Below are 27,949 nucleotides of genomic sequence, written 5' to 3' on the forward strand. Positions count from 1 at the left end.
AAACGTCCCTGCCCTCAAAGAACTTACATTATAGACCTAGGAGATTGGCCATTAATAGGCACACAAATAATAAACATAATTATAGATAGTGATAAATGCTATAATTAAAAAAGCAGAGAAACGGAATATAGAAAATTGGATGAGTGTAAAAAGGGACAAGAACTACTCTAGATAGGGGTGGACAGGCATGTCCTCTCTGAAAAAATTTCTGGGAACTTGAAAGGACTAGCTTTGTGAAGATCCTGGGACAAAAGCATTCTAGGGAACGACTAGTACAAATATACACATAAGGCTTGGTATAGCGACTGTACATAACATCTGGTCGCTAAATAGCTATAGATGTTTTTATTCCTTCTCATCATCCTCTTCCTTTTCCTCCTTTTTGAGGAATTTGATATTTAAGGATAAAGTTAATAGTAAGATCAGTAATTCAATTACCCAGTTATTATTCCAGTGGTAAATTTCTATCATGTAGTCATGGTGATGGAATTTCTTCTGACTTTAGTGAATATTTCCCAGATTTATAGGCATTTATTTGTGAGAGAAAGAGACCAAATGTTTTAACCTTTTCTTTCAGTGTGCATTCAAAATTAGTACTACATTTAAAATCCTTTGAAAATAGCCCTCTCTCCAAATTCCTCTATTCTAAACACCTACCCACACATGCCCATTTCTTGGTTTATAAGTGTATAATTCAGTTCTTGAACTAACTTTTCAGGGGATAGCAGGTTTTGTGAAAAATTGGTTTGACAGCAAGTGAAAAAAATTCTTTGGAATTTAGAATTTTATTTACATATTAAGTTAACTTAAGTCAGAAGGTCCAGGAAAAGTTCCATTCTCTGGAGCCCTCTGAACATAAATCATTCTCCTACTCTGTTCTCTGCTCAATGGATAGTATGCCACTGTCTCAATTGTTATCAACAGTGGGATTTGCTCTTGACTCTTATTTTTCCCTAAATCCCAATGTGTCCTAATTCCTATTCATTCTCCTTGCCTTGCCCATCCTCCTACCATTTATACATTTCCACATTGCCGAGACCTTCGTTAGTCCTCGTATGTTTATACATGTGTATGTATATGTTGTGTGTATAATTTGTATTTATGTTTCAATTCTGGTTAAAACCCTTTAGGGGTTTCCTGTTCACTACTGTTCCATTATTAAACATGTGACCTGTTGATCAGGGACAATGTCATCCCTTCAGAGCTTGTTAGATATACAGAATTTCAAGCCCCATGTGAGAACTACTGAGTCAGAACCTTCGTTTTAGCAAGATCTCTAGTTGATTTTGCACACTAAAGTTTGATGAACACTGACCTGCAGGATAAGTTTGCATAGCCCCTGTGTTATATACATGGCCTCGTGTTTGGGCCCTTGCCTAACTTTCATATCTCAGATTCCATCATCCTTCATGCCTTAATTTGAAGTACAGTCACTTACATTTGTTTCCCCAAATAATCTGAGTTCCTTTCTCCCATTTTTACCTGATTTCTTTTTGCCTAGAATGCCTCTCAACTTTCTACCCTTACCTAATAAGCTTCTACTTGACCTCTAAGACTCATTGAAATGCAGATTCCTACATAAGCACTACGTAAGTAACTGCCTTACCAGACTTAGCCTGTGACTCTCCATGTATCTGTGTAATAGCCATTATGGTGCTGATAGGTATACCATTAAGTGTTGACTTATTCTTTCATCTAACAGACATTTGATAGATATTGCATTGTTGAATATGTGTTTAAGAATGAAAGGATGAAATGCTTCCTTCCTGCAATTTATACACACACACTTATGCACCTATATGTGTGTGTGTGTATATATATATGTGTGTATATATATATGTGTGTATATATATATATATATACACACATATATATATACACACACATATGTATATGCATATATACACACACACATATGTATGTGCACATATGCACAGGTATATGTAATGTGTACTTTGATGGATAGACTATTCAGTTGACAGGCAATTGGTGAACTTAATCTGTGAATGGTTGCTGGCCTGAAATGACACTTTAAATATCATTTTAATGTAAGAGAAAAGGACTAAAGGAGATAAAAGTCCTCACACACACGGAGAAAAGTGGCAACTGGATCATATCTATGATAAACCAGCTATAAAGATCATCATGTAAACTTCTAAAATTCAAGCATAAAAATACTTATAAGTCAATGGCACTTTTTATTAGATAAGAGCTAAAGCAGTCAGATCAGGTTTTCAGATGGGTAAAATAATGCCAACTCATGTCCATTAATTTCACAGAGATTTTATATAATATGATACTTAATCTTGTTTTGGAGAAAATTAATTGACTTTACAACATGTCTATAATATATTTAACATACATATATTATAAAGGTATAGAATTTTTTTATACAGTATATTTTTTACTCTAAAAACATTAATAGAAAGCTATACAATAGAAAATTTTTTTTTTTTAAATTTTTTTTTTTCAACGTTTATTTATTTTTGGGACAGAGAGAGACAGAGCATGAACGGGGGAGGGGCAGAGAGAGAGGGAGACACAGAATCGGAAACAGGCTCCAGGCTCTGAGCCATCAGCCCAGAGCCCGACGCGGGGCTCGAACTCACGGACCGCGAGATCGTGACCTGGCTGAAGTCGGACGCTTAACCGACTGCGCCACCCAGGCGCCCCTACAATAGAAAATTTTAAAAATGACTTTAGTGTCCTAAATTATTAGGTCATGAATGAATTGAAGAATTAAAGAATTGAAAGAGACTTTTAAATTTTTTTTTCCTCAAAGCAGGATGAATTATGTTGCAATCAGCTTTCAAGATACAAACTTGTCTAGGAAAGGAATGTGAATTCATAGCAATTCTATTTGCTTTTGGTTTTGTTTTTTTTACATTGCTTTACATTTTGAGAACAAAGTATATCAGTACCATTGACTGGTGTTACCCCAAATAACCTCCACAAGAAAAAAAAAAACTGTACTAATGATTATTACATGGAATTTGTCCAACTAACCACAGATAACACGGCATTATGGAAAAGGGGTCCCAAATGGATGTTATGGTATTCTGTAGTTGAGATCTGAGTTAAAAATTTTAAGCCCTTCAAATATTTCCTTAAAATTATTCTGAGACCCTTAGACAGAATGCCTCAAAATAATCAAATGTATCACTTTTAAAAGTAATATTATAGTCAGTAATATTCTCCCTGAAGACCACTTACTCACATTTCCAAAAAAAAAGAAAAAGGGATATCCGAAAGTCAAATTTTAAGCTATGAATCATACCATTTATTATCTCCACCAGTAGGAATTTTGGTTGCTGCATAAAACATAGTTCAAAAAGTGTTAATTTAAAAAAAAGTACTCTTCCTGTATTTTATGTTTTTACAAAGAGGTGTATAATTTATCATGTTGTATTTATGATATCACACAATAACATAAATTATTTATTTTCAAATACAGTCCTAATTAGAAAAGGTGAAAAGGGGTTCTAAGTATCTTGCTGAAAATCATTTGCTAACAACACCATAAATAAAACCATGTATTTTTAGCAAAACTAATCCTTCTTCCCAGTCTTTGTTACGAATCTCCTATGATTTCAAACTACAGTTCTTTCTTGCTAGTCCTTTAAAATAAAACTGTCCTGAAGTAATACACATGTAATTTAGTCGGCAATCTGAAGTTCTATTTAAATTGAGGACAGGTCTAATTGCTAGTTCTTCCTGGCTGACTGCTTGATGTTGGCTATGGCACCTGATCTACAAAAGCCTGCACTTTCTTGATTAACATTTGTCCAAAAACATATATTCATAGGTGTCAGGAAGACAAGGCACATACAAAAATAATATCAACTGATCCTCTTTCCTTTGTATTAAGTTTTGCCAGAATTTTAATTATCTGAGAAACATCTGTATAAGAGAGCACTGTGTTCCTTTAAACTGATGACATTCCATGTGTATTTTTCAGAAGACACTGTCCAATGTATATGCATTTTTTGAAACTCAAGAAGATTATAAGAACAAATTGATATGAATTGCATATTTAATAGGTTGTAATTATGTCTTATCAAAAGCTCAACTTTTTTAATCCTTTATTCTTTGGAAATATGGTAATTGTCCCCTTTCCCATGTAGTTAATTATAAATTTCAGGAAGAATTAAGTAGGCTAAAACCCTTTACTTTTTTTTTCTTTGTCTCTATGGTAGCAGTGAGAATAGAAATGAATTGCTTTGATCTTGTTTCTGAATGGCATTTCTTTCCTCAAAATATGGGCCTTATTTTGTGGACCTGAAATTTTAGATATATTTTATTAAGTGTTAATTCAAGGGAGGTATTTTTTACAGATGAACCTAAAAATGTGTCAGAAAGAAAAATGCAGTTTATTTTAGAAATCACAAGCTTTGTTTCCATAAGAGTTTGTAGTTTAAAATAGATAAGATCTGTCAATGAAGAATATTCTTTGACTAGAGTAGTGCATAACATCCAAAGTTTGTTTCTTGCAAGGAGGAAGATATGATTGTAGTCCTTTCTTCTTGTCTTCTTGTGTCAATAGGATGTAGAGACAACGTGTAAATATTAATGATATTTAAAGTATTTTGCAAGACTATGGTTTTAATCTTATATTTAGAGGCTTAAATTATTCTATCATATCTAACTCTGCACAGCAATAATTCAACTTCCAAAGACTTCTAGAGCTTCAGGGAATATTGGGACATGCTTCCACAAAGTGCTAAAATACGATAATACACTTTTTAGAATTGTTTCTTGAACAGTGATTTCAAGTATGTGATCCCAGACTGCAGAGTCAATTTCTGACTCCCAAATTTAGTCATTTAAAATTACACTATTTTAGATATTCAACTTAGATTTAAAATTTACATTTAAAATTCCTGATGTTTGCTAAGTACTTTCTTATATTTTTTCTCATTTAATTTTCATAATGATTGTGTGAGGTAAATATTATTATTTTATACACAGAGGTGAGAAAATAGACTTAGAGGAGCTAATTAATCCCTGATTGATAAGATAAATATATATGTGGTATTCTGTAGTTGAGATCTGAGTTAAAAATTTTAAGCCCTTCAAATATTTCCTTAAAATTATTCTGAGACCCTTAGACAGAATGCCTCAAAATAATCAAATGTATCACTTTTAAAAGTAACATTATAGTCAGTAATATTCTCCCTGAAGACCACTTACTCACATTTCCAAAAAAAAAAAAAAAAGAAAAAGAAAAAGGGATATCCGAAAGTCAATTTTTAAGGTATGAATCATACCATTTTGGTATGTAAAGTTTAGTTATTTTGAGAGAGAGAGAGAGTGAGTGCAAGCATGAGTGGGGGAGGGGCAGAGAGAGAGCCAGAAAGAATCCCCAGCAGGCTTCAGGCTTACTGCAGAGCCCAACAACGGGGCTTAAACTCAAGAACCATGAGATCATGACCTGAGCTGAAATCAAGAGTTGGACATTTAACTGACAGAGCCACCCAGATGCCCCAATAAGATAAATATTAATATTTACACAATATAAATATATTTATCTTAAAACTATTAGAATATGTACTAGAACCCTGGCCTAAATCTTATATAATCCTTATAATAATCCTTTAAACTGGGGATTTTCTCTCCAATTTACAGATGAGGAAACCAAAACTCACAGAGACTAAGAAACAGATCTAAAGTTTCAGATCCAGAAAGTGAAAACTGGCATTCTAACCCAGGTCAAGAGGATTCTTAACATCCTAACAGTATTAAATACCTTTCTCTATAGCCTTTGACGGTTAACGTGATAACAGAATGGACTAACAACACATGTCAAATGCCTGGCATCTAATAAGTGCTCAATAAATATTATTTTATTATACATCTAGAAAATACCTTCTGAATCTAAGTCTTTGGGCCCTAGATTGATACCATGCAATGTCAAGTTACAAAAGTCAGCATATATAATAAATCTTTAAATGTCACCAGCCTGAGAATTCAGAGCCTATCTCACTCATCAGAGTTGATTTATCCAGGTAGCCAGCTGGCTAAAATATTATTTTAGCATAGAGGGTTTAATCCTTTTAGCCACAGATTACACCTTTGTTAACCTGGGCAAATGCCTGACTGGAGTCACAAGGGATTTTGGAAAGCATGAACGTGACTCAGCACTGCTATCACACACTGAAAAACCATTATGCTCAGCATCCTATAAAGAATGGGTCAGCAGCATTTTCATTTACAGAAGAGGCAAATGCATGACTCCTCAGCATGGCTTCAGTCTTAGTAAGGATTTCCTCAGAAACAAATTAGGCCACCTTATTTTAAACATCTTTGAAACCTGAGAAAATAAAAGAAAGCAAGTAGAAAGACAAGCCCAGAAAGGGATGAAGTCATTGTAATGAAGAATTATCAGGAATTATGTACAAAATGGAACAAAAAGGTTAACAGTAAACTTGAATATGTTTTGTATCTATAAGTGATACATTGAACAAACAGGGTTCATGGGATGTAATGATAGAAGCCACATAATGGCTCCCCGTTTTTTGCCTAATATTTCTTAGTGTCAGTAATCTCTACCCTGTTGTCTAGATGAAAACTTGGGTAGTCCCATGACTTTTTATGAATTTCCAGTTATTTGCAAGGAACTAAAAGTCATGCAATCACTTAAAATAACAAATACACTTTCAATTTAGTAATTTAAATTGTCCAGGTCCAAACATTAATTGTAACTGTGAACACTTTTCCAGATTAAAGTTTTCTCTTCCCTACTATATAGTATAGTATATAGAGAGAGATATATATATCCTTTCAGATAAGAAAGGATCCTGTAGCCTTTTCTTTTCTTCTTCTCCATTTGCTAGTTGGTAATTCATCCTTCCAGGTTTGGAACATGAGAGAGAAGTAAAAATAAGAAAGCAGAAAGTTCTTATTGGACTGAGATTATTATACGTTTTGCTCTCTGAAACTGACATGTAGTAATAAAGATAATAATAACAAATACAAAGAAAATAGCTGACATTTTCATAGTGCTGATTACGTATAGAAATAGTTCTAAGTTCTTGTATTAATTCCTTTAATCTTCATAACTGAAGCAAAGGGAGGCTAAGCAATTTGCCCAGTGTCACCTTGCCAGGAAAATGTTTTTCTGGGATTTTAACCCAGGCAGTCTAGCTCTAGATCCCATCTTTCATGAGCACTGTTGTGGGTCGTGGGGATTTTTCCCTTCTGGGTCTCTTTGACTAAATCTTCTGTAATGTGGATGATGTATTTCTTTAGCCCCAGGTTTTTCAGCAGTGCACCCACACAAAGGGTTGTCTTGGCAGGCATCATAATGGCTCCAGGATGGCTTTTTTTTTTTTTTTTTTGCCTTGACAAACTCTGGAAGTGCAGGCTGGCCCAAATGAAGCCACTTCTCCTGAGGTGATAACCAATTTGCCATGTTCTCTTGCTCATTAAATTTTTCAGGTGGGAGTCATATCCAAGTATAACCTCCCAAATTCCAGGAGGTTGTATCAACTCTAGGTATAGGCCCACTGAAGCCTCATTTACTAATTTAAGTGAAAATGAGATCCTCTACCCCAGCCCTCCTGCAAATAAATCCCTTTAGAAACCTCTGAACACATAACCCTTCCATAACCTCATCATAGATAAGGGTTCAGAGACTTGAAAGTAGTTCTTGGTAATTTCCTTTGAAACTAAAGCACCTCCTTTGGAATCTCAGTTTTATCATATCTTGATGTCTTAGACAAGACTACCAATATAACATTGTGTATCTATACTGTACTTTTCTGCCTGGGAAAATTTGATTTTCTCCTTTTCTTTAACAACTTACTCTAAAATTGCACATCTTTATGGCAAATAAGGAAAAGAATTGGATAAAAACATTTATTTGCTCAAGTAAATTATTTATACATATATGTATATATATATACATTATATGTCTATGTATATACATTATATATATAAATCGAATCATACACACACACACACACACACACACACACACACGCACACACACATATACTATTTGGAGGCATCCTGGGAGTTTTGTGGGGTGTTTTTTCAACTCTTTTTGAAAATTCCCTTAACTCTTGGTGTACTGGAGCATATATTGAATTACAAGTCAGAAAATGTCTTTTCTATCAATTTTGTAAATAATTTGTTTATAATAATTAATACTTTAAATAGAATTACTCATCACATTTATAAAGTACCTTACAGTTCATTTGCACAAAAATTATTACATGTCATTATAGTTCTGCCATGCAAAAAGCCACTTAGTTTTGCCCTTTGGGCATCATGTTTCCATGTCTGTTTCCTTTTCCATCAAGCACCTGAGAGTTTTAAAAAAGATGAGAGACACCTCAAGTACTTTTCCAAATACTCTACTCGGGAAATCCTCCTGTGTTTTATATAGGATCAGGACTGGATCCATCTAGGTCTGTCCACTCCTTCATGGAACTTATTTGTCCCACACCCTGTTGTCCATGCACTCACTGTTAACTAGAGATAAATGAGGGGAAAGGCAGAAGTCAGCTGTCTGTGTAGGATAGAATAGTTCTTTCTCTTCAATCCTATGTTTCTGAGGCCAAGAGTTAAGGGGCTTCCTGACCAGGTCCTAGAATACCTTGATTCAACACTATCAGATGATATGTGGTGCACTTTATCTCAAAGGCCATCTACTCATTCTTTCCCCTCCTAAAAGCTTTATTGGAAAACTGAAGTGTCTCTTCTATAAAGGTCTTCCTTATTTACTCAGTCAGAGTTCAGTACTCTTCCCTTTATCCTGAATTTCTCTGCACAGTTTTTCATAACCCTTTCTCATCCATTATTCCTGCCCCCCAAATGGGTGAGATTGATCTTTTTGATTGGCCCATGTCATGTTTTAGTTGTGTCATATAAATATTTCTTCATAATTGCATGCTTATGAGGTTATTTTTTTCCTTAGATTCAGAACATTTTTTAGACAGAGACTGAGTCTTGGTATACCCTTACTCCTAATACAGTAGCTGACACATAATAATTTCTCATTGAATATTGAGCAACTAAATGAATGAATGAATGATCCTAATATTTAACCCTGTTTTCTTTTTAAAACATGTTTATATTTAATTTTTTAATTTTTATTTTTTAGAGAGAGAGAGAACATGAGTGAGAGAGAGGGGCATAAAGAGAGAGAGAGAGAGTGAGAAAGAGAGAGAGAGAAAGAAAGAGAGAGAGAATGAACGAATCTCAAGCAGGCTGCACTACCCTTAGCAAAGAGCCCAACTCGAGGTTTGATCCCAGGATCCTGGGATCATGACCTGAGCCAAAATCAAGAGTCAGATGCTCAACTGACAGAGCCATCCAGGCACCCCAACCCTGTTTTACATGTAACATGCTGTATTATCTCCTAAAAGGTTGGGATCTCTTTGGAGAAAGAATATTTAAATTTTGAAATTTCTAAATTTTATATCTCTCTATATAGCTAGCATGGTGTCTTCCATGCAATAGATATTTGGTAAATGAATGGTTGGATAAATTAATGAATGAATATTGTACAGTAACTTATGAGGCACTTCTCAATCCAGAAAAAAAGCCCTATGATTGCAAGAATCATTTCACTGTGACTATAACAATAAAACCTTTCAGCTTGTTCTCTGCTTTCAGAAGAACATGCTGTTTTGAATGAAGCATTTAGGTCAAATTTTTATTTGGATGAATCAGTTCTTGCCCTGCCACACACAAACTTGTTCGGAGAATTAAATGACTAAAATATCTATATAGGTACTTTGTATACTCCAAAGCACTCTAACAGACATATGCAAGCCCCTGATATTCAGAAAAATCCTCACTCTTTCAGAGGATGGGATGCATTGGGTAGAAAATCTTTAGAGTTTTCTTTGTCAAGTGTATGTCACTATTCAAATCCTCTGTAGTTATATATTTATATAATCAATCTGAGCAGTAATTGTCCAGTGTACTTGGCTCATTTGTTCCGGATATTCCAGATTGAAATATGTCAAGATATTATAGTCTGGAAAAGACAACCAAGGAAGATGAGAGCCTTGAAAACATCAACCTGTCTAAACAGCACAGTGTTTTTATTTTTTTAATTTTTTTTTTCAACGTTTATTTATTTTTGGGACAGAGAGAGACAGAGCATGAACGGGGGAGGGGCAGAGAGAGAGGGAGACACAGAATCGGAAACAGGCTCCAGGCTCTGAGCCATCAGCCCAGAGCCCGACGAGGGGCTCGAACTCACGGACCGCAAGATCGTGACCTGGCTGAAGTCGGACGCTTAACCGACTGCGCCACCCAGGCGCCCCCAGCACAGTGTTTTTAAAAGACCAAAACCCACTGCTAGTTTTGTCTCTTTAGAGAACATGTTTTCCAGGGTTAGCATTGCAGATCCTAGAATCCTGATCAAATCATATATCAGTGATCTGTGGGTAGGTATGAATATCCAAGGTAGATGGATGGAAGAGCAGGAGAAATTAAAGCTCTGTCTTTAAGATAATTTGTCACCAACTTTCTTCTTAAAATCTTGCTTGGAGAGCTGGGCTGGCCCCTTGGGGAATTCTAACATTCCCTCTGGATTTTTGCCTTCTTAAGAATTAACTTAAAGGTTGGGGCACCCTGATGGCTCAGTTCATTGGATGTCCGACTTTGGCTTAGGTCATGATCTCACAGTTTGTGAGTTTGAGCCCTGCCTCTGGCTCTGAGTCTGGAGCCTGCTTTGGATTCTGTGTCTCCCTCTCTTTCTGCCCCTCTCTGGCTTGCACTCTCTCTGTCTCAAAAATACATAAACATTAAAAAAAAAAAAAAGAATTAACTTAAACGTAGGTTTGAGGGTGTCCTTTCCCTTAGTATTTGTTATGTTTCTAGATGACCTGTAAGGGGTGGGGATCTGTCAAGTAGGTGGTACCCCCAAGCTCTTCTGACCACTGTGCCCACATTAAATGTTAGCAACAATATTGAAGAAGGAGAATACAAACTTGTAAGAAAAAAAAAATTCAACCCTTTACTTCAACTACTGTGGAAGTTCCGTTGACCCTTGTTAGGTCTTGTCTTCTTTAAAAGTTGATGGAAGGACTAGAGTGTATTATGCTAAGTGAAATTAGTCAGAGAAAGATAAATATCATATGACTTCACTCATATGAGAACTTTAAGAAACAGAAAAGATGAACACAAGGGAAGGAAGCATAAGTAATATAAAAACAGGGAGAGGGGACAAAACATAGGAGACTCTTAAATATGGAGAATAAACAGAGGGTTACTGGAGTGGTTATGGGAGGGGGGATGGGCTAAATGGGTAAGGGGCATTAAGGAATCTACTCCTGAAATCATTGTTGCATTATATGCTATCTAATTTAGATGTAAGTTAAAACAAAAGTAGATGGAAGGAAGGTTTAGGAAAAACCTAAGGTTAGGCCTTTCAATAAACAAACTTGAGTTGAAAGCTCTTGTGAGGCCATCTCTACTGACTGTTCTCAACCTTTGTTATATCTCAAACTCACAGAAGAATAATTATATCTTATGGTAAACGGTAGATCAGAACTATAGGGGTTTTCAACTGGAGGGTGCACCCCTTTGGAATAGGGAACATATTAAAATCTTGGAAAGAATGTTAAGTTTGGAAAAGATCCATGGGTAAATGACACTTCTCTCCACACTGAATTTGATCTAATGAAATCTTCTTATTTTATACATAAGAAAAGTGAGATTTAAAGTTTTAAAGTAACTTTCCCCAGGTTTCACAGATGGATTAATGGGAACCCTATTGAAATCCAAGATTCTGACATATTCTGATTTAATTTTTTTCTGGTCACACACTATGCATAATAATTTATGTCCGTATGGCCTCTGTCTTCAGTAAGCCTTTTCATGTGTCTGCCCCTGTATAATTATACTGTTAATCTGCTCCATTAAAGTACTAATGGTGGGGAGCCTCGGTGGCTCAGTTGTTTAAACGTCCAACTTCAGCTTAGGTCGTGATCTCAAGGTTCATGAGTTTGAGCCCCACATTGGGCTTTGTGCTGACAGCTCAGAGCCTGGAGCCTGCTTCGGATTCTGGGTCTTCCTCTCTCTCTGCCCCTTGCCCATTCATCTCTGTCTCTGTCTCTCTCTCTCAAAAATAAGTAAACATTGGGGCGCCTGGGTGGCGCAGTCGGTTAAGCGTCCGACTTCAGCCAGGTCACGATCTCGCGGTCCGTGAGTTCGAGCCCCGCGTCGGGCTCTGGGCTGATGGCTCAGAGCCTGGAGCCTGTTTCCGATTCTGTGTCTCCCTCTCTCTCTGCCCCTCCCCCGTTCATGCTCTGTCTCTCTCTGTCCCAAAAATAAATAAACGTTGAAAAAAAAAATTAAAAAAAAAATAAGTAAACATTAAAAAAATTAAAAAAAACCCCACTGACGGGAAGGCTTTAGGATCCAAAGCGCAGGTAGTAATGGAGTCAGAGAGACACAGATTTCCATCTTTATGCTGTGCATCCATAAAAGCTCAAACCCTCTTTATGCCCACATCACACTTTATGAGTACTTATATTCCCCCACCCAGGCATAGCTCAATTATTATTTGCCTTTTTTGCCATGTGCTCCTTACAGATAAACATTATCTAGATACAAAACAAGCTTATTACTACTACTAATGATAACAAGTATAAATTATTATAAAAGAGATATTCCTCACCATTAATATTGTTTGAAATTAATTCTCATAATTATAAATAATAATAATTAGCATTTTAAATAGCATTTTAGAATTTCAAAAAGCTTAACCTCGTATGTAGATAAATTATATTTATTTATCTGGCTTAAGCTATCAGAAAAGGAAAATAAAATTTCCCTGTTACTTTGTGTGTTCTTGCAAAGTGTGTTACTTTGTGTGTTCTTGTATGAACAAGGCAAGATACTAACACTGTTTTACATATGTGACTACCGAGACTCAGCACATCTCTTGGCAGCAAGTGCATGGTTGAGCTTAGCTTCAAACTGTGGTCATCTGACACTAGTCAAGTTCACTTTATGTACCCTGTTGATACTATATGTCATATTTTGATTTAAATAAGAAAACTGAGCATGGATATTGATGATCTAAGTGTATTTTTGCTTTATCAATAATCACTTAAACAGCACTTCAGAGTTTAGTGATGCCTTAAAAATAGATCACCTAAATAAAGGTTGTTCTAAAAAGCTTACAAATCACAAAAAATAATTTTTAGCACAAGTGTTCAATTTAATATTTTATTCCAATTAAATAAGACATATTAGGATCATTGATAATGTGGAATTGCATTGGCTGATGACATCTTAAGCCCCATTAATTGGATAGAAATTGAAAAATACAAGAGACATCTTCTCATAGAGGGTGGATACATGTGCACAAGAGTCAGTCAGATTCTTGATGTAATCTGAGCTATGCTGCTTTCTGCTAGGGTAGCTTTTAGGCAAGTTGCTTACTGTCTCTGAGCCTCAGTTTACTCCCCTGTAGAATGGGAATACTAACACTTCTATCCATATTTGTTGTGATGACTAGTGATAATACAATGGGTCTAGAACAATCTTTAGCATATTTACTAGCTCAATAAATCAGAGCTATATTTTTTATGATTATTGCTAGCATTATTATTAGTATGTTTATATTATAATGTAGTGTAGAATAAAGTAAATAAAAGGTAAGCGATGTTTTATTTGAATCACCTTCTTCCCTTTTTTAACACTTATGAGTTCTCATTATTATAGGGATGAAGCAGTATTGTTACGTAAAGGGAAGAGCTTCATTCTTTCTACAAAGCCAATTAGAAATGAATTTATAAGAGTTACAACAAAAGAATAGGTCAGCTGGAGATAAATTTCTTATGTAAAAAGAAATGCCTGGCAAATGCCTTACAATGTCAAATCTCTGTGTTCCTTGTTTCATTTCTTTGCATCTCATTTTCTGATGTGACAAGAAAGACCTCTAAGATCTGTTCTATATAGCTCTACATCCTGGGGTTCTATGAAGTGCCCCAGGGAGAATCAACACCACTAGCTTACAGTCTGGAAGGGAAGACAAGTAAATGAGTCTATCTGTACCTTAATGGATGTGATCTTGAATGGGTACAGCAAGTATCATTGTTGTCTGAGAGCCTAGAAGAGAGGAGACAAGTTTTACTTCTGAGTTCTCACATGGTTCCCACTGGGGCCTGTAAGGCCAGCTGCTGAAGAAGCCTGGTGCCAAAAACCGAGTCTGTAGAGTAATATGAACAACAGCAAAAGATAATTTCTTATGCCTTGATAAGAGGAGAAATTACATACCTAGTTTTCTGCAGCACTGCACCAAAAAATCACCCTCAAAAGCTTCTCCTCTACTTGTAAATAAGGTAATAAACACCGTGATGATAAACATGTCAGCTTGTATATATTTCTGCACATAATATATAAAACATAACATCAATTTTACTTATTTCCAGCAAAACCAAGGCAAATGCCCAGCCCAGAACTGTTCAGTGGAAGCCCCTGCTTGGATGCCTGTCCACCACTGTACTGTAAGTTTGATTATTTCAAAATTGGCTAAAGAACTATTTTTATATTTTGGAACAACTTTAGTGGAATGGGCTAGAATCCTTTCTAAAATTCTACAAAGGAGAACGTACTTTCAGAAAGCTCTGTATTATAATAAATACCTGTGATTAGGGATTTATGCATTTTTTGGAGTCAAGATAATTTGCAAAAGATTTATTTAAATGGGTTATTGATGATTTAGATTTGGATAGTCATTAAAATGCATATATTTGCACATGTGTTTTTTTTTCAGTAGCTGCATATTCAGCAACACTTGATTTTAGATGCTTTAGAGAAGGATGCTTTCTCTTCTGTCATTGTTGTGTTGACTGTTTAATAGTGATGAGTACACAGATTTCCAATTTTCAAGTCTTTCTGGTATAATAATAGTCTCTGCATTTGTGTGAAATCTTCCATCAGAGAATTTTCAAGTACCTTAGAAACAAACAGGTACTATGTCATTATCCCTGTGTTACCAATGGGAGATTTAAACGCAAAGGGAGTAAGAATAGTGCATCAATTCTAAAGCTGTGAATAGTCCCAGACACCCTAACTCTCCTTTCATGAACTCATTCTACTACACTGTGATACAAAGTAAGTGAAGAAAGTGGCTGATCTGGATGATACTCTCCAAATGTGCATTGCCTGATAGATATGATAGTAGTTCCTTTGGGAAATGTGTGTGCTGTAACTGACAGTTTGCCTATCATAAAATAATTTGTGTGTGATGGGGACAAGGAGTTTGAAAATTATTTTTTTGGTCATTCCTCTCATTGGACCTACCTTGCAAGCAATGTGATGTGATATGTGGAACTTCTTAAATGTCCTCATCTATTGTTGAGGTACCAGCTCCTGAAAGGTGCAGCCGGCTATCGTAGCATGACTTATGCCTGCCTTCTAAGGCAGTAGGCCTGCAGGAGCCTACTTTTCATTCAGATTTGTAAGAGCATGAAGACTCTTTCCTTGTTTTTGTTTATTTGTGGAAAGAGGAGAAAGTGGGATCACTTTTCATGAAGGAGAGATGATGATGCAAAATTTTGGAGGCATTCCTGCAGTGCGGAGGCAGCCCAGACTTGCTGGAGACTTGGAGAATAAAAAATGTCACACTTTTGTGAGCAGATGGTCAGAGGGGAGTGTGTGCTTAGGGACTCTGCTGATGCCAGGAAAAGGATGAGTTTTAATAATTCTCTTTCTTTAGGTGTCACTCCTTTTATTGTATCCCTGATGATATTGTCTCATGATTACTGGTTTATATGTCTATTGCACCAAAGAGACTGTGTGCTCCTCAGGGTCCTAGTATACCTACACCTAGGTAAATCCCTGGTATATGGAAAGTGCTCTTTAATAACAGGTTCAAGGCAGGACTATTCAATCTGTTGACTTCCTCTTTAGTAAATGTTATTAAATTATCTACAACTTTTACATTTGTTGGTGAAGAAGGATAATTATAGTATTTTACCTTCTTAGGTGCATGGTTTCCATTTCTTACCTTCAAGGGTCATTTTACAGTTTTCCTTCACAGAGTACCATTCTGTATGTATTTTGAAGAATTTTGTTTCAAACTAGACAAAATTTAGTAGTTTGATTCAGCGGTGTCAGGGACTATGTCAGTTTCTGGAGGTACAAAGATAAATAAGAGACTATGCCCATTTTATCAAAGATAATTCATATGTAACACCAATAAGAAAGCTGATCCTCTACTTCACTGATAATTTCAGCACCAAATAAAAGAAATTTGACATTTCACTTATTTGTGCAGTCTTATTGCAAGTAAGTCCATTATTAGAATTCTGTCTTTTGGATTATTAAAAATAATCTATCTTTCACTATTATCTTGGAGTTGGACCCTGTAGGATCTTGGAATGCCAGATGAGGTCTTTCTGTTATAGGACATTTGTGACTAAATAGATGACTCCATTTAAGACCCTTCCTGAAGATCACAAGTCAGAAATGCCAAATAGTCTGATTCTCAATTCTCTGGGGAGAACATCAGAAAGAAGTTTTTCCTTGCTTCTGCTATGGAATTTAAGAGCTGTTGGTTTCATAGATATCCTTTGCTGTTTATTTAAAACTAATTACATCTCCCAGTGGGGCAGATTCTAGAGGAGTGATGACCCATAACGATTCTGTTTGCTTTGTGAGTAACCCCAGTTGACAAAGGTGGGCTTTTAGTGGTCATGTTTGGGCTATGTGAGTCTGTTCCTGGCCATGCCTGACTGATGTAGGGGTAAATATCACATCTCAGCTGGGCCAGTGGGAGTCTCTCTCCTGGGAATTTGGAATTTGTACTAGAGAGAGATACTAAATTGGTAGTCAGCAGTATTGAATCATATGAATGACAATAGTTTGAAAAATAATCTGTGAACCTCCGTAGCTAAGATCCGTATAGCTGCTCTATATCTGTCCTTCTGGGGTCAAATCTCTCTTTGATTTTGTGAAAAGGTCCCAATCAATAAGTTACATTTCCCTCTAAATTACTCCAGATTTTGTTTTGTCATATTTTGTTTATTTTGGGACTTTAAAGTTTTTTTTTTTACTTGTTTGCAACCAAAGAGGGGGAAAAAACACCTTGACAAATACCCCTATCGGCAACACTTATGAGGCTCCCACTAGAGTTAATATAGTGAGTGGTAGTCTCACACAGAAAGGAGCACTCAGAACACTGAGATTTTGATAATTTCCAATAGTCTATTTAGCAAAAGAAATAGTCTATTTATATTTGTTACAAATATCTGATTATATACTACACTTGGCTACATGAAAAATCAGCAAAGGATAATTTGCTAATGACTTAATCCACATATAGAATGAGAAATCTGAACAGTTAACTATATAGCTAGCATAAGCATATTTATATAACAAAAGACTTCATATATATAAAATTGTTCTGGTATTAATTTCCATTTTCTCCTCTCTCAGGAAATAGAGAAATCTTAGCCTCATGTATTTAAGAGAATGTTTTGTCTGCCTCAAATCCTTCATTGACTGAAACAGGTTATAAATAAATTAACACATACATTCATAATAAATAGATAGTCTGTTATCTTCGTGCATTTTTTAGCTTTGGTTGATTGTTTCTTACATTTTTCTCCCCAGTGCTCTATTCTTGTTCCTTGGTGTTTTGCTCTGTAATGATTGTATCCTTATAATTGAGCTTTATTACTTTTTTCAAAAACGTCTTGGTCTCTGTGTGTGCATTTGCCCCAGGTTCATATTAAGTGCAAAGCTTTTATCATTGGTTTTCCTAAGAATGCTTCTCTCTGCAAATTGCTCTGCAAATGCCTGTCACCAGCTCCATATTGCCTTGAAAATGGCCTCTATTACTATTTGCTCAGGCTCTTCCTAGATGCTCTCTTTTCTGGCACTCCACACCTCTGTAACAATGGAACCAAGAGGTATTTTAAAGACTTTTCCTTTTAGCCAAGACTACACTTGTACAAATTAGGGTTCAAGATGAATAGAAATTTCACCCTCAGTAATTATACAGAAACATGGACATATTTATATTTTTTGAATAACAATGAAATATCTTCCCTAGCAAGAAGTATGACAGTTTTATTTTTTATTTGTCTCTCCTGTATGGCTACATTAAGCACTTAAGATGATATCCTTCTTCACGTCTACACGTTACATTTAGTTGGGTTGTATGGGCATGTGAATATGAACACAGTGGTTACCTGATCCCTACCACTTACATGCAAATGAGAAGAGACCCACAGACTCTGGGACTCTGGTGAAAACAGGCAGCTCTCTGAATCTGGAGTGAACTAGGCTAAGAATTAGTTTCTGGCACTTGGAAACAAAGAACCTTAGACTTGACCAGCTGCAGAAGGCTTGAGTGGCAGCTGTGTTTCAGGGCATATGTCCCTGGACTATTCAGTATGGCTATGGTGTATGTATGCATGGATTTGATCACTTTCAGGAATGTCCCAGACACAATCCTTAGTTACTGGGTATTACTTAGAAATGACTGTAGGGGTGCCTGGGTGGCTCAGTCGGTTATGTGTCCACCTCTTGATTTCAGCTCAGGTCACTATTGCGCATTGTGAGATTGAGCCTCGTGTTGGGCTGTGTGCTGACAGCATGGAGCCTGCTTGGGATTCTCTCTCTCTCTCTACCCCTCCCCCACTCATGCATACACACTCTCTCTTTCTCTGTCTCTCTCAAAAATAAATAAATAAAAACTTTAAAAAATGGCTGTAATGTGTAATGTTATTATTTAGAGTATGACATATATATATGCATGATTTGTCCAGAAAAATCACTTTCTCTGCATGTTTGCATACTTGGTTATTGGAAATTAAAAAATAATGCAATGAGAGGAGTTTCTAAAAGTTAAAAATAAAGCTCCTGCTATTATAGAGACTATCGTGGATATTGTTATACATATATACTTATATATATGTATATATATAGTTACACAGTTATATAATATTCACCACCCATAAATAGATATGTGAGGTATTTTCAAAAACCATGTAAACATTTGCAAATTAGAACACTGCATTCTGACTACATCAGTTTTCATGTATTTAAGAATAATTTACTAATTACATTTTAGAAGTTGTAACTGACCCTTGGATTCTTCAAGATAGAGCAGCAAACAATACATGTAAATAATCATTATGCTGGGTAATACATGCTATAAAATGCTCTATACAAAAAGATATGAATGTTGAGAATGGAGATTTGTGTCAAGATGGATTTTGGAAGACAGAAGATGGAATATTTGGTAATAGTTAAATATGCAAACTTTAAAACTGAGTAAGATTTGTGTTAAAATACAAACTCTGCCACTTAGTAGCCATGTGACATTGGACATTTTACTTAAATTCTCTTGAGTTTATGCATGCAACAGGATATTTTGAGATTTATATGTGATAATGCATAGCAAGTGTTAACATAGCACCTGGCACATAGTAATTGCTTGATAAGTGGTAAGAAAAAAAGAAAGAAAAGAATAGGTCATCCCAGAAGGAAGTGAATGGGGCAGGGTGAATTGGTGAGAAACATAAAAAAAGACAATAAGACATTATTAATTTAGGGCTATTTATTTAGATATATTTAGGAGGGTTTTTTCTTTAGAAAACGATTTAGTCTGGGACAGAGAAAGATTCCAGGAGGAGTTAGTATACAACTTTTTAAGACTCTGAGAGCAAAAATTCTGAAGCTCTTGAAAAAAAAATAATTTTGCTCTCTGACAGGCAGCAGTTGATGATGTAAGAGTATCATATTAACAAGAGATGTTTAGATTCTGAGTAACAAAGGCCATTTTCAAGGAGTAGCATTAGATACTCCTTTTAATTTAAATCATTTTAACATTTCCCTACCATATCTCTCTAGATTATGAAAGTAATTTTTCTCTTTTATGGGAAATCAATAAAAACAGACGTTCTCCCAAAGAAACCAGGGGAGATGTTCTTTTAAAGTGTTAATTGTTTCAGCATGTTCTCCCAGACCGCCTCACATTACCCACAGTCAGGATCATTCAGTCTAATTGAAGCCAGTTAATACAACGTGCATAAGCAATTTTATAGTAATCTAAAGGTTTTTCCTCCTCTTTTTGTAGCTCCTTCTTCGCTTTTATTTTTTTCTCCACAGTTCATTGTGTGACCTCATTTTGTATACAGCCCACATAAATACCCAGACCATGGCACTTAGAAACATCCAATCCAGTCATAAAATAAATAATGTTGTGTCTGCTCTCTGGGTGTTTCCAGAATTCCTATGAACACAGCACCCGCTGGGCTAACTCAGCTGCTGGGAAATCACACCCAGGATGGTTTTGATGAGTATTGTCTTTCCAAAGACTGGATACAATTTTTACTTTTTAGAGCAAGGTTTTCATACCATCAGCAGTCCCCTTATAGAACAAAAAGTCAGGGCATTATCATATGATCACAGTTTTAGGAAAATTATGGAAAATTGCAGAGTATAGGACCTTAAGTTGATCTGCACCAGGATTAAAGTGCATCTGGGCATCTGGGTGGTAGTCATGAGGTTAGAAAAGAATCCAAAGGGGAAATTATCTTAGAAAAATCACAATGCACTTCAAGAAATGGGAACTCTGCAGAATGTCTCTGATTCCAATTTTGCTGTAGTGAAGTGCTTTAAATCAAAGAAAGTATGAGGAAGATTAGATTGACACAATAGATACATCCCTTTTTCTCTCTCTTCTGGCCCTTATAGTACTTCGGATGTATCCTTGTTTCCTCTCTAGGTTAGAAAGAGTGTACTAGGAACTGCGATACTTACATCAGATAAACTTCTTACAGCCATTCTGAAACATGCCTAGAAAGGAAGCCCACAGTATTTATGGAGGGGGTGGGTGGATATGGGTTCATGGGAGAGATGAAAGGGTATTCCCGGTGAACACACAACAAAAACAAAAAACAAACAACAAACAACAACAACAACAAACAAAAAACAAAAAACAAACAACAACAACAAAAACACTATACAGACTATAGAACAGAAGACATGTAAGCATGTACCCTGCATGCCCTGGGCAAAGAGATGAAGATTGCAAATCCTGATCTGGAAGAATGGTAAGTAACCATCCAGGAGCAAAAGGCAGGCCCATAGTAAAAATGAAGTCAGCAAATTTTATGTGTAGTGTCCCCAGCTCCTTCTTTTTGTATCTTTTAATATTTCCAGAGGATTCAAACTTTACCCACTTGACTGATTTTGTGCCTCAGCATTCACCTACCTCTTCCTACCTTATCTTTTTTGTGATGTTATTATAAATGGTATTGTTTTCTTTTTTTTTTTTTAATGTTTATTTTTGAGAGAGAGAGAGTAAATGGTATTGTTTTCTTAATTTCCTTTTTGGGTGGGTTATTGCTAGTGTATGGAAATACAAGCAGTTTTTGTTTATTAGTACTATATCCTGAAACATTGCTGAATCTATTAGTTCTAATAGCTTTTTAGTGAATTACTTAGGATTTTCTATACACAAGATCATGCCATCTGCAAAAGGAGATAGTTTTACTTCTTCCTTTCCAATTTGGATGCCATTCATTTAATTTTCTTGCCCAACTGCCTTGGCTAGAATATTCACCACACTATTTGATAGAATTGGCAAAAGCAGACATTCTTGTCTTGTTTTTTATTTTGGGGGAAAGTATTCTTGTTTCATCATTAAATGTGTTAGCTGTGTGTGTGTGTGTTTTTTTTAATAGATGTCTTTTATCAAGTTGAAGAAGGTGCCTTCTCTTTCTAGTTAGCTGAGCATTTTTGCCATGAAAAGGGGATTTTTGCATGTTTTGATATTTGTTTTTAACACTTAAAGTTCTAATCTGTTGAAAGAATGCCTTGCCCTTCTATTGAGAACATTAAGCAGAACTTTTCTAGGATCATGAAAGCATAATCTATGAATTCATAATCCAGACCTGACTTTGCCAGAGGATAGCTCTTTTGTTTGACAGATGAGAACACTGAAGCTTGGAGAAATGAAATACCTTTTTTTTGGCATCTCACAACCATCACATAGGGGAGCCACATGAGTCTTTTGGGTACCCAGTCTTTTCCTATTTCTGTTAAAACTCACTATCCCTCCTGAGCAAACTGATGCTTTTGAGTTTGTTGTGGAAAATAATGAATTTAGAAGAGTCTGGTATTTTATTAGCTGTGCCTTTGTGTCATAGAAGGTGCCATGAGGATTCTATGGATTGCAATGCTGGGCAAATTGCATTATTGGACAACGCATCCTGGCAGCCATAGTAGCACGTTTGAAGGTCTCCCTTCGCAATACTGTCAGGATTTTTAATCTTATTTATTTGGAAAATTCCATATGGATAACCACTATGTAAATGGAGTTATAAATACATTTAGAAATTTGGTTATGTCCTTCTGTTCAGAGCTAAAGACATTTTAATAATCTTAAGGGGATTTTGGGGCTTTATTTTCCTTCTTCTTGGATTCTTCATTTGATGTAGGAATTGAATATGAAATGATCTCTCAGGGATCTTCCATGGTAGAGCTATAAGCTACAACATTATTTTTCAGAGGTTTGTGGTGAGATGCTAATATAGAATAGGGTGATTCAATAACTTATAAATTATTGAGAATACAAAATGCTGTAATGTGATGGATCTGTGGATTTTCCAATTCAAGGGCTTTGTCTCTGTGGCCAGAAAACCCCATGAAGAATTGAGTATTCTTTCTGACGTCAACTTAAACGAGCTTAAATTTACTGAAATTTTTACTTATTTAGTATCCAGCAAACTCAATTACGTAGTATAAACTGAGAATCATCTACAAGTAAACAAAAATGTGTTGAAGTGTATTAAATCAATATTTTAATGTTCACAACCCATTTACAGACTACTACCTATTCTATGACCTCACTGTGTAGCCTTTTTAAGGTTTCTCAGGGACATGTATTTGAACACGAGAGACCAATAATACCTCTTTCTGAGTCTATTTACATACATTTCTAATAACTATGGTTACTTATTACATAACCCATTAGGTAAGATCCAGATAATTAGAGCAGGTATATGGAAATTCAGGAGAGGGCATTACTAAAGCCTGGTGTTTTAGCAGCCAGGAGAAGTGGCAGCTAACAGTAAGAAAAGAAATCTTAAAAGCAAGCACAAGCCCTTAAACTCAATGAGATAACTCAGTAGTGGGGCATTGGTATATTACAATATAATATTTTAACTGATGTTTATAAATGTTGGCCATGAGTCAACACAAAAAAGCCCCTATAACTATGTCCAAATATTTTTTGGAGAATAATTACCTTTATGACGTGTAACTGTGACTACTAAAAAAAACTGCCAATTAAAAAAAATGTTCAAAATACAAAAGAACATATGCTACTTCAATGGATAAATTTTAATTCTCTGGTAGATTCATGTTTGTAAACATCTCTTTCTTTGATAGTTTTGATAGATGAGTGGATAGCTGACGTTTCAGCTTGTACAAACTCTCAGGGTGGAACATTCCTCTCTTTTCCAACTTAGGTAACTAAGGTATTGGCTTGAGTTTGTGGTAGAGACAAAGGTGGTGTTGAGGACAGAGACTTGCAGCAAAACAGGGAGCCCTGGTGTTACGTAAAAGGAGATTTGTGTTGGGTGTTGTACTGTCACTGATTGTGACAGTACAATGTGCGAGGCATTGGCAAGTATTGGCATTACATGGGCTTTTCCGTGTAGGTTAACGTTCCTCCTACTGAACTTTTCATTTCATCAGCTGATGAGTGTTTCATAGCTCGTAGGGTCATGGGTTTTGAAATCAAACAGAACTTGTTGAGATCTTCTTTCTCTCATAACCATATGAACTTGAGTAACCATTTCAACATCTCTTTCTCTCAGTTTTCTCATTTGTGAAGTAAAAATAATAAATACCTACCTTCGTGACATTATTTTAAGAATTAAAGACAATATATGCAATATGCTTAAATCAGTGTGTGGCACATAGTAGGTACTCAATACATGTTAACTTTATTATTATGACATTATTATTATCAGCACTGGAAAACTCTGAACATTTTGCAGTTTAAGATTTATATTTGCCTCACACAGGCACTTCTACAATGAACTCTGACAGGGTGGCCTATCTTTAACTTACCTCAGATATTGAATGATATAATTGAAGGATATGTAGTTTGAATGTTCAAATGAGTTAATTTTTTAAAGATAAAGTTTTGACTGTTTTTATGACAGTGATTTCTATCACAATTTCTATACCTTTGAAAGTCATTTCTGAACTCAAAGCTATTCCTATACTTGTTTTGGCTAAATGAATTTCTGAGAAGTATTATGGGACAGTGGGTTCCAGCATCGAGTGGTGAAAGAGCCTCTGGGAACACACACGATTGCTTTGGCTATGATATGCTAAGTCCAGTGCAATTATAATGGACTCTCTCTTATTTTTTATAGAAACGAAATAGATGCATGTCCTACAAACTCTCCTGGGTATTTCCCTCTAGCTATCATATTATTTTCTTTTATTTATATAGATCGCTATAGAACAAATGCAGACATCATGAAATGCTCTTGATTTGGGTGTTGGTGGCTGTTCATAAACCAGCTACAAATATAAGTCATGAATGACAGCTCTTCCTAGTGAATAATCCCACCTTGAAAGCCTCATACTATGCATGTCTTCTTAAAGAATTTTTCCTATGACAATATTCAGGGTATGGTTATTTCACACAACTTGAGCCTTTAAACAAAGGCCATACAGCATATGAACAGAAGTGTACTTTAAGTAGTAATGATTATAATCCTTTTGAAAATGCTTATTCTTTGTGCTTTTTGGGGTACATTACAAAAAATTCATTGTATTTATAATAAACATAGAAATCCAAGGAAATAACAACAAAGAAATGTTATTAAATGCCTGAAGTATATAAAAAAAAAAAAAAAAAGAAAGGAGGTGTTTTTATCAAAGACTTGTACCTGCTTACTATTCTGACTTTCGGTGCTGCTCTTCTGATTGTGCTCATCCCCTGTTCAGGCTTGCCTTATTTAGATTTAGCCTTAGGTAGTCCAAACAGGGGAAGCTATTCCACAAGGCCATGTCTGTGGTAACAACCAGCTTCCTATGACCAGTAGAGAGCAGGTGTCAGTGACAAACCTCTTGAAACAGCCTCCAGCTATCCCAGATCTCTCTGGAATTGTACAAAATGTTTGGACAAACTTTGGCCCAAAGAAAAATTTTAACAGTACTTGACACAGAAATGGAACATTAATTGCTGCAGCTCCTCAAGGAGGTCCTGTTGGCAGCAGGCAGCTCGTCTCATGCCTGCCTCATAAAAACAACCCCTTCTAGTCTGGATTGATGGATTAGCTTCAGCAACAAAAGGTACAACAAATGCATTTAATCAAAACCCCAACCTGAGCACGATTGGAGTGGGTGGAGATGGAGCAGGTTTTATAACAACCACTCTTCCATTATAGCAATGATGAAAAATGTATACAAACATTAGAATATTTTATTTACTGACCCATTTATTTTCAACCAACTCAGAACAAACACCTCATTAAAGAAATCAATGCCATTCAAGTCCGGATTGGCTAAATCTTCCAACCTACTGAAAAAAATGCTAATTGATCTTGATGGCTATTTTAAATTGCATTTTGGTGAAGTAAAATTTTGTACAATTTAATATCCACAACTTAATTAAACACATCCTATAAATAGCCTGTCTCTGAAGATGCTAATACTCTGTTGAAAGAATCAGTTTGTTTCTGCAATGGATTTGGTCATACACCATTGTTCTTTAGGTTGTGTCAGCATTTTCATTAAAAAGTTGTACTCTATTTATAACTTGGAAGCAAAAATGCATTCTGAGCTAAAATTGAATGTCCAAAGTCTTTGTCCAAAAGTACTTTTCTAAAATGTACACAGAATGGAAGTTTTATGATTCTCTGAAAGCTTGTGGTCTATAAGAAGACCTAAAAGACACCAACAAAAGAATTTCATTTATTTCAGTCCCTTGTGCTTCAGGACAGCCCACAGAATCTGGAAAGAAAACTGGGCTGTGGAAGGGGATACAATCTTCTCTGACACAGTGCTGGAGAATCAGAGTACTTAGGTGTTATTCTTGGTTGCACTACTTGAAATACACTGGAAAGAGCATGGGGTTTGGAGTTAGTTGGAACTGGGTTTACTTAATTTGGGAAATTTCTTCACCTCTTTGAGCCATGTATATTGATCAAATGAGATGATATACATAAAACTGCAGGACAGTGTTCATTTCCTTCTCTTGTGATTTATGGTGTTGCTTGAAGCTACTGACTTGCTTTTCCTCCATTTTTTATTGCACTTTTTTTCTGAGAATTGATTTTATGAGTAGCTTTCCTTAAATTTGTGTTTTTCAAACATAATACTAAGTCAAATTAATGGCAAAACTAATTATAAGACCACCCCTAAAGAGGACAAAATACTATACAGAGTGTAAGGACCTCTTGTGCAATAGTAGAGTATATAGAAAATCACTCCTTTTCTCTCCACCAACCCCTAGTCTGGGGATTTTCTTTGCTTTCTGTACCCTTATACTATACAGACAAAGTAAGCCCAAACTGTCCACCAAGTGAACATGAGAGAGCCCTTGGCAGCAGAAATGTGTCCTTCTGTAGATGAAGGGAAATGCTCTCTTTACAACTTTCTGTTTAAAGAAAAAAATAATAGAAACAAGGGAAAATTTAAATTTCCTGTTGCCCATTGCTAGTTTATTATCTCAACTTATACTATTTAAACAAGACTGAGACTTCTGTATCACATTACTATTATTCTTTCCGCTCATCCAAATCCATTTATTTATTTGTCTTTCCTCCCTTTCTCCTTCATTAATTCCATAAATCTTTACAGGGTGTTTGTTATGTCCCAGGCACTATACTAGATCCTATAAATTCATAGTATGGTAAAACATACATAGTCCATGCCCTCAAGGAGGAAGTGGCAGTAAAGAATCACACAGGTGAATATAAGATTGCAATATTGATGAGTTCTGCAAAGGAGATATATATGGTGTTTTGGGATTGCATTTGTGGAGACATTGATATAGGAGAGGGGAGGTCAGACAAGGGAATAGTAAGGGAATACTAATTAAGCTTAAATTTGAAAAGTATAATCAACTTGGGGGAGAAGGAAGAAGAAATTTATTGAGGCAGAGGGAACTGCATATACAAAGATCTTATCTCAGCAGTGGAAGTTCCCTTTATGAGGAGCTATACGACCAATATGGCTGCAGTTCAGAGAATACATTAGCTTGGTGGGAGAAAGGTTTACGAGGGGGATGCAAGTTGATGATATTTAGGATTTCACTGAAGTGTTTTAAGTATATTGGAGAGAGAGGAGAAGATCTGGTAGCATGATCATATTTGAATTTTGAAATCTTTACTCTGGTGCTCTGTGGAGAACAGGTAGGAAAATGGAAAAATGGTTGTGGTTAAAAACCAAACCAAACCAAACCAAAAACTAGTTATGAAGCTTTTGTAGAAGTCTAGGCAAAGATAAAGGTAGCATAAATTAGGGTGATGGTATAAAGGAAGAAACATGAACAAGTATGAGATATTTAGGGGTAAGGATGCCAGGACATAGAGATGAATAGTGTATGGGAGTGGTTAAGAGGAAGGGAAATGTCAGAGATGACTCATTCTCTGAATGAAATAGTGAGTAAAAGTATCATTTACTGAATTTTGGTGCTCTGGAAACACTTCATTTTAGATGTGATAATGGGAGGATCATCAAATCCATTCTGGACAGGTTTAGTTTGAAGAATCTTTATGACATAAATGAAGATGTTTGGTTGGCCTGTGAACATAGGCAAGAAGTTAGTACCTGATAAGAGATGCAAGGTCAAGGAAGGTGTTTTTGCTTTCCTGTGCAAAAAATAATAATATTTAAATGCTGATGTATCTGAAAAACCAACTGAGTTAGGGACTAAGCAATGTTCACCAGATTATTCAATAAGGAGGTAATTGATAGAGTAGTTTCAATA

At 35.7% G+C, this 27,949-nt stretch overlaps 1 protein-coding gene across 14 annotated transcripts in view; it reads left to right on the forward strand.

Annotated features, from left to right (window-relative positions):
* Positions 1-27,949, forward strand: part of DLG2 (discs large MAGUK scaffold protein 2) — a 2,060,218-nt gene that overhangs the window by 500,057 nt on the left and 1,532,212 nt on the right. For all 14 annotated transcript variants that reach the window (XM_045483773.1, XM_045483776.1, XM_045483777.1 and 11 more), the window contains one exon: positions 14,403-14,477. In XM_045483773.1, the coding sequence (XP_045339729.1) occupies positions 14,403-14,477 (75 nt within the window). The remainder of the gene's footprint in view (positions 1-14,402; positions 14,478-27,949) is intronic.

The sequence above is a fragment of the Leopardus geoffroyi genome, chromosome D1 (assembly GCF_018350155.1).
Source record: "Leopardus geoffroyi isolate Oge1 chromosome D1, O.geoffroyi_Oge1_pat1.0, whole genome shotgun sequence".
Classification (NCBI taxonomy): domain Eukaryota; kingdom Metazoa; phylum Chordata; class Mammalia; order Carnivora; family Felidae; genus Leopardus; species Leopardus geoffroyi.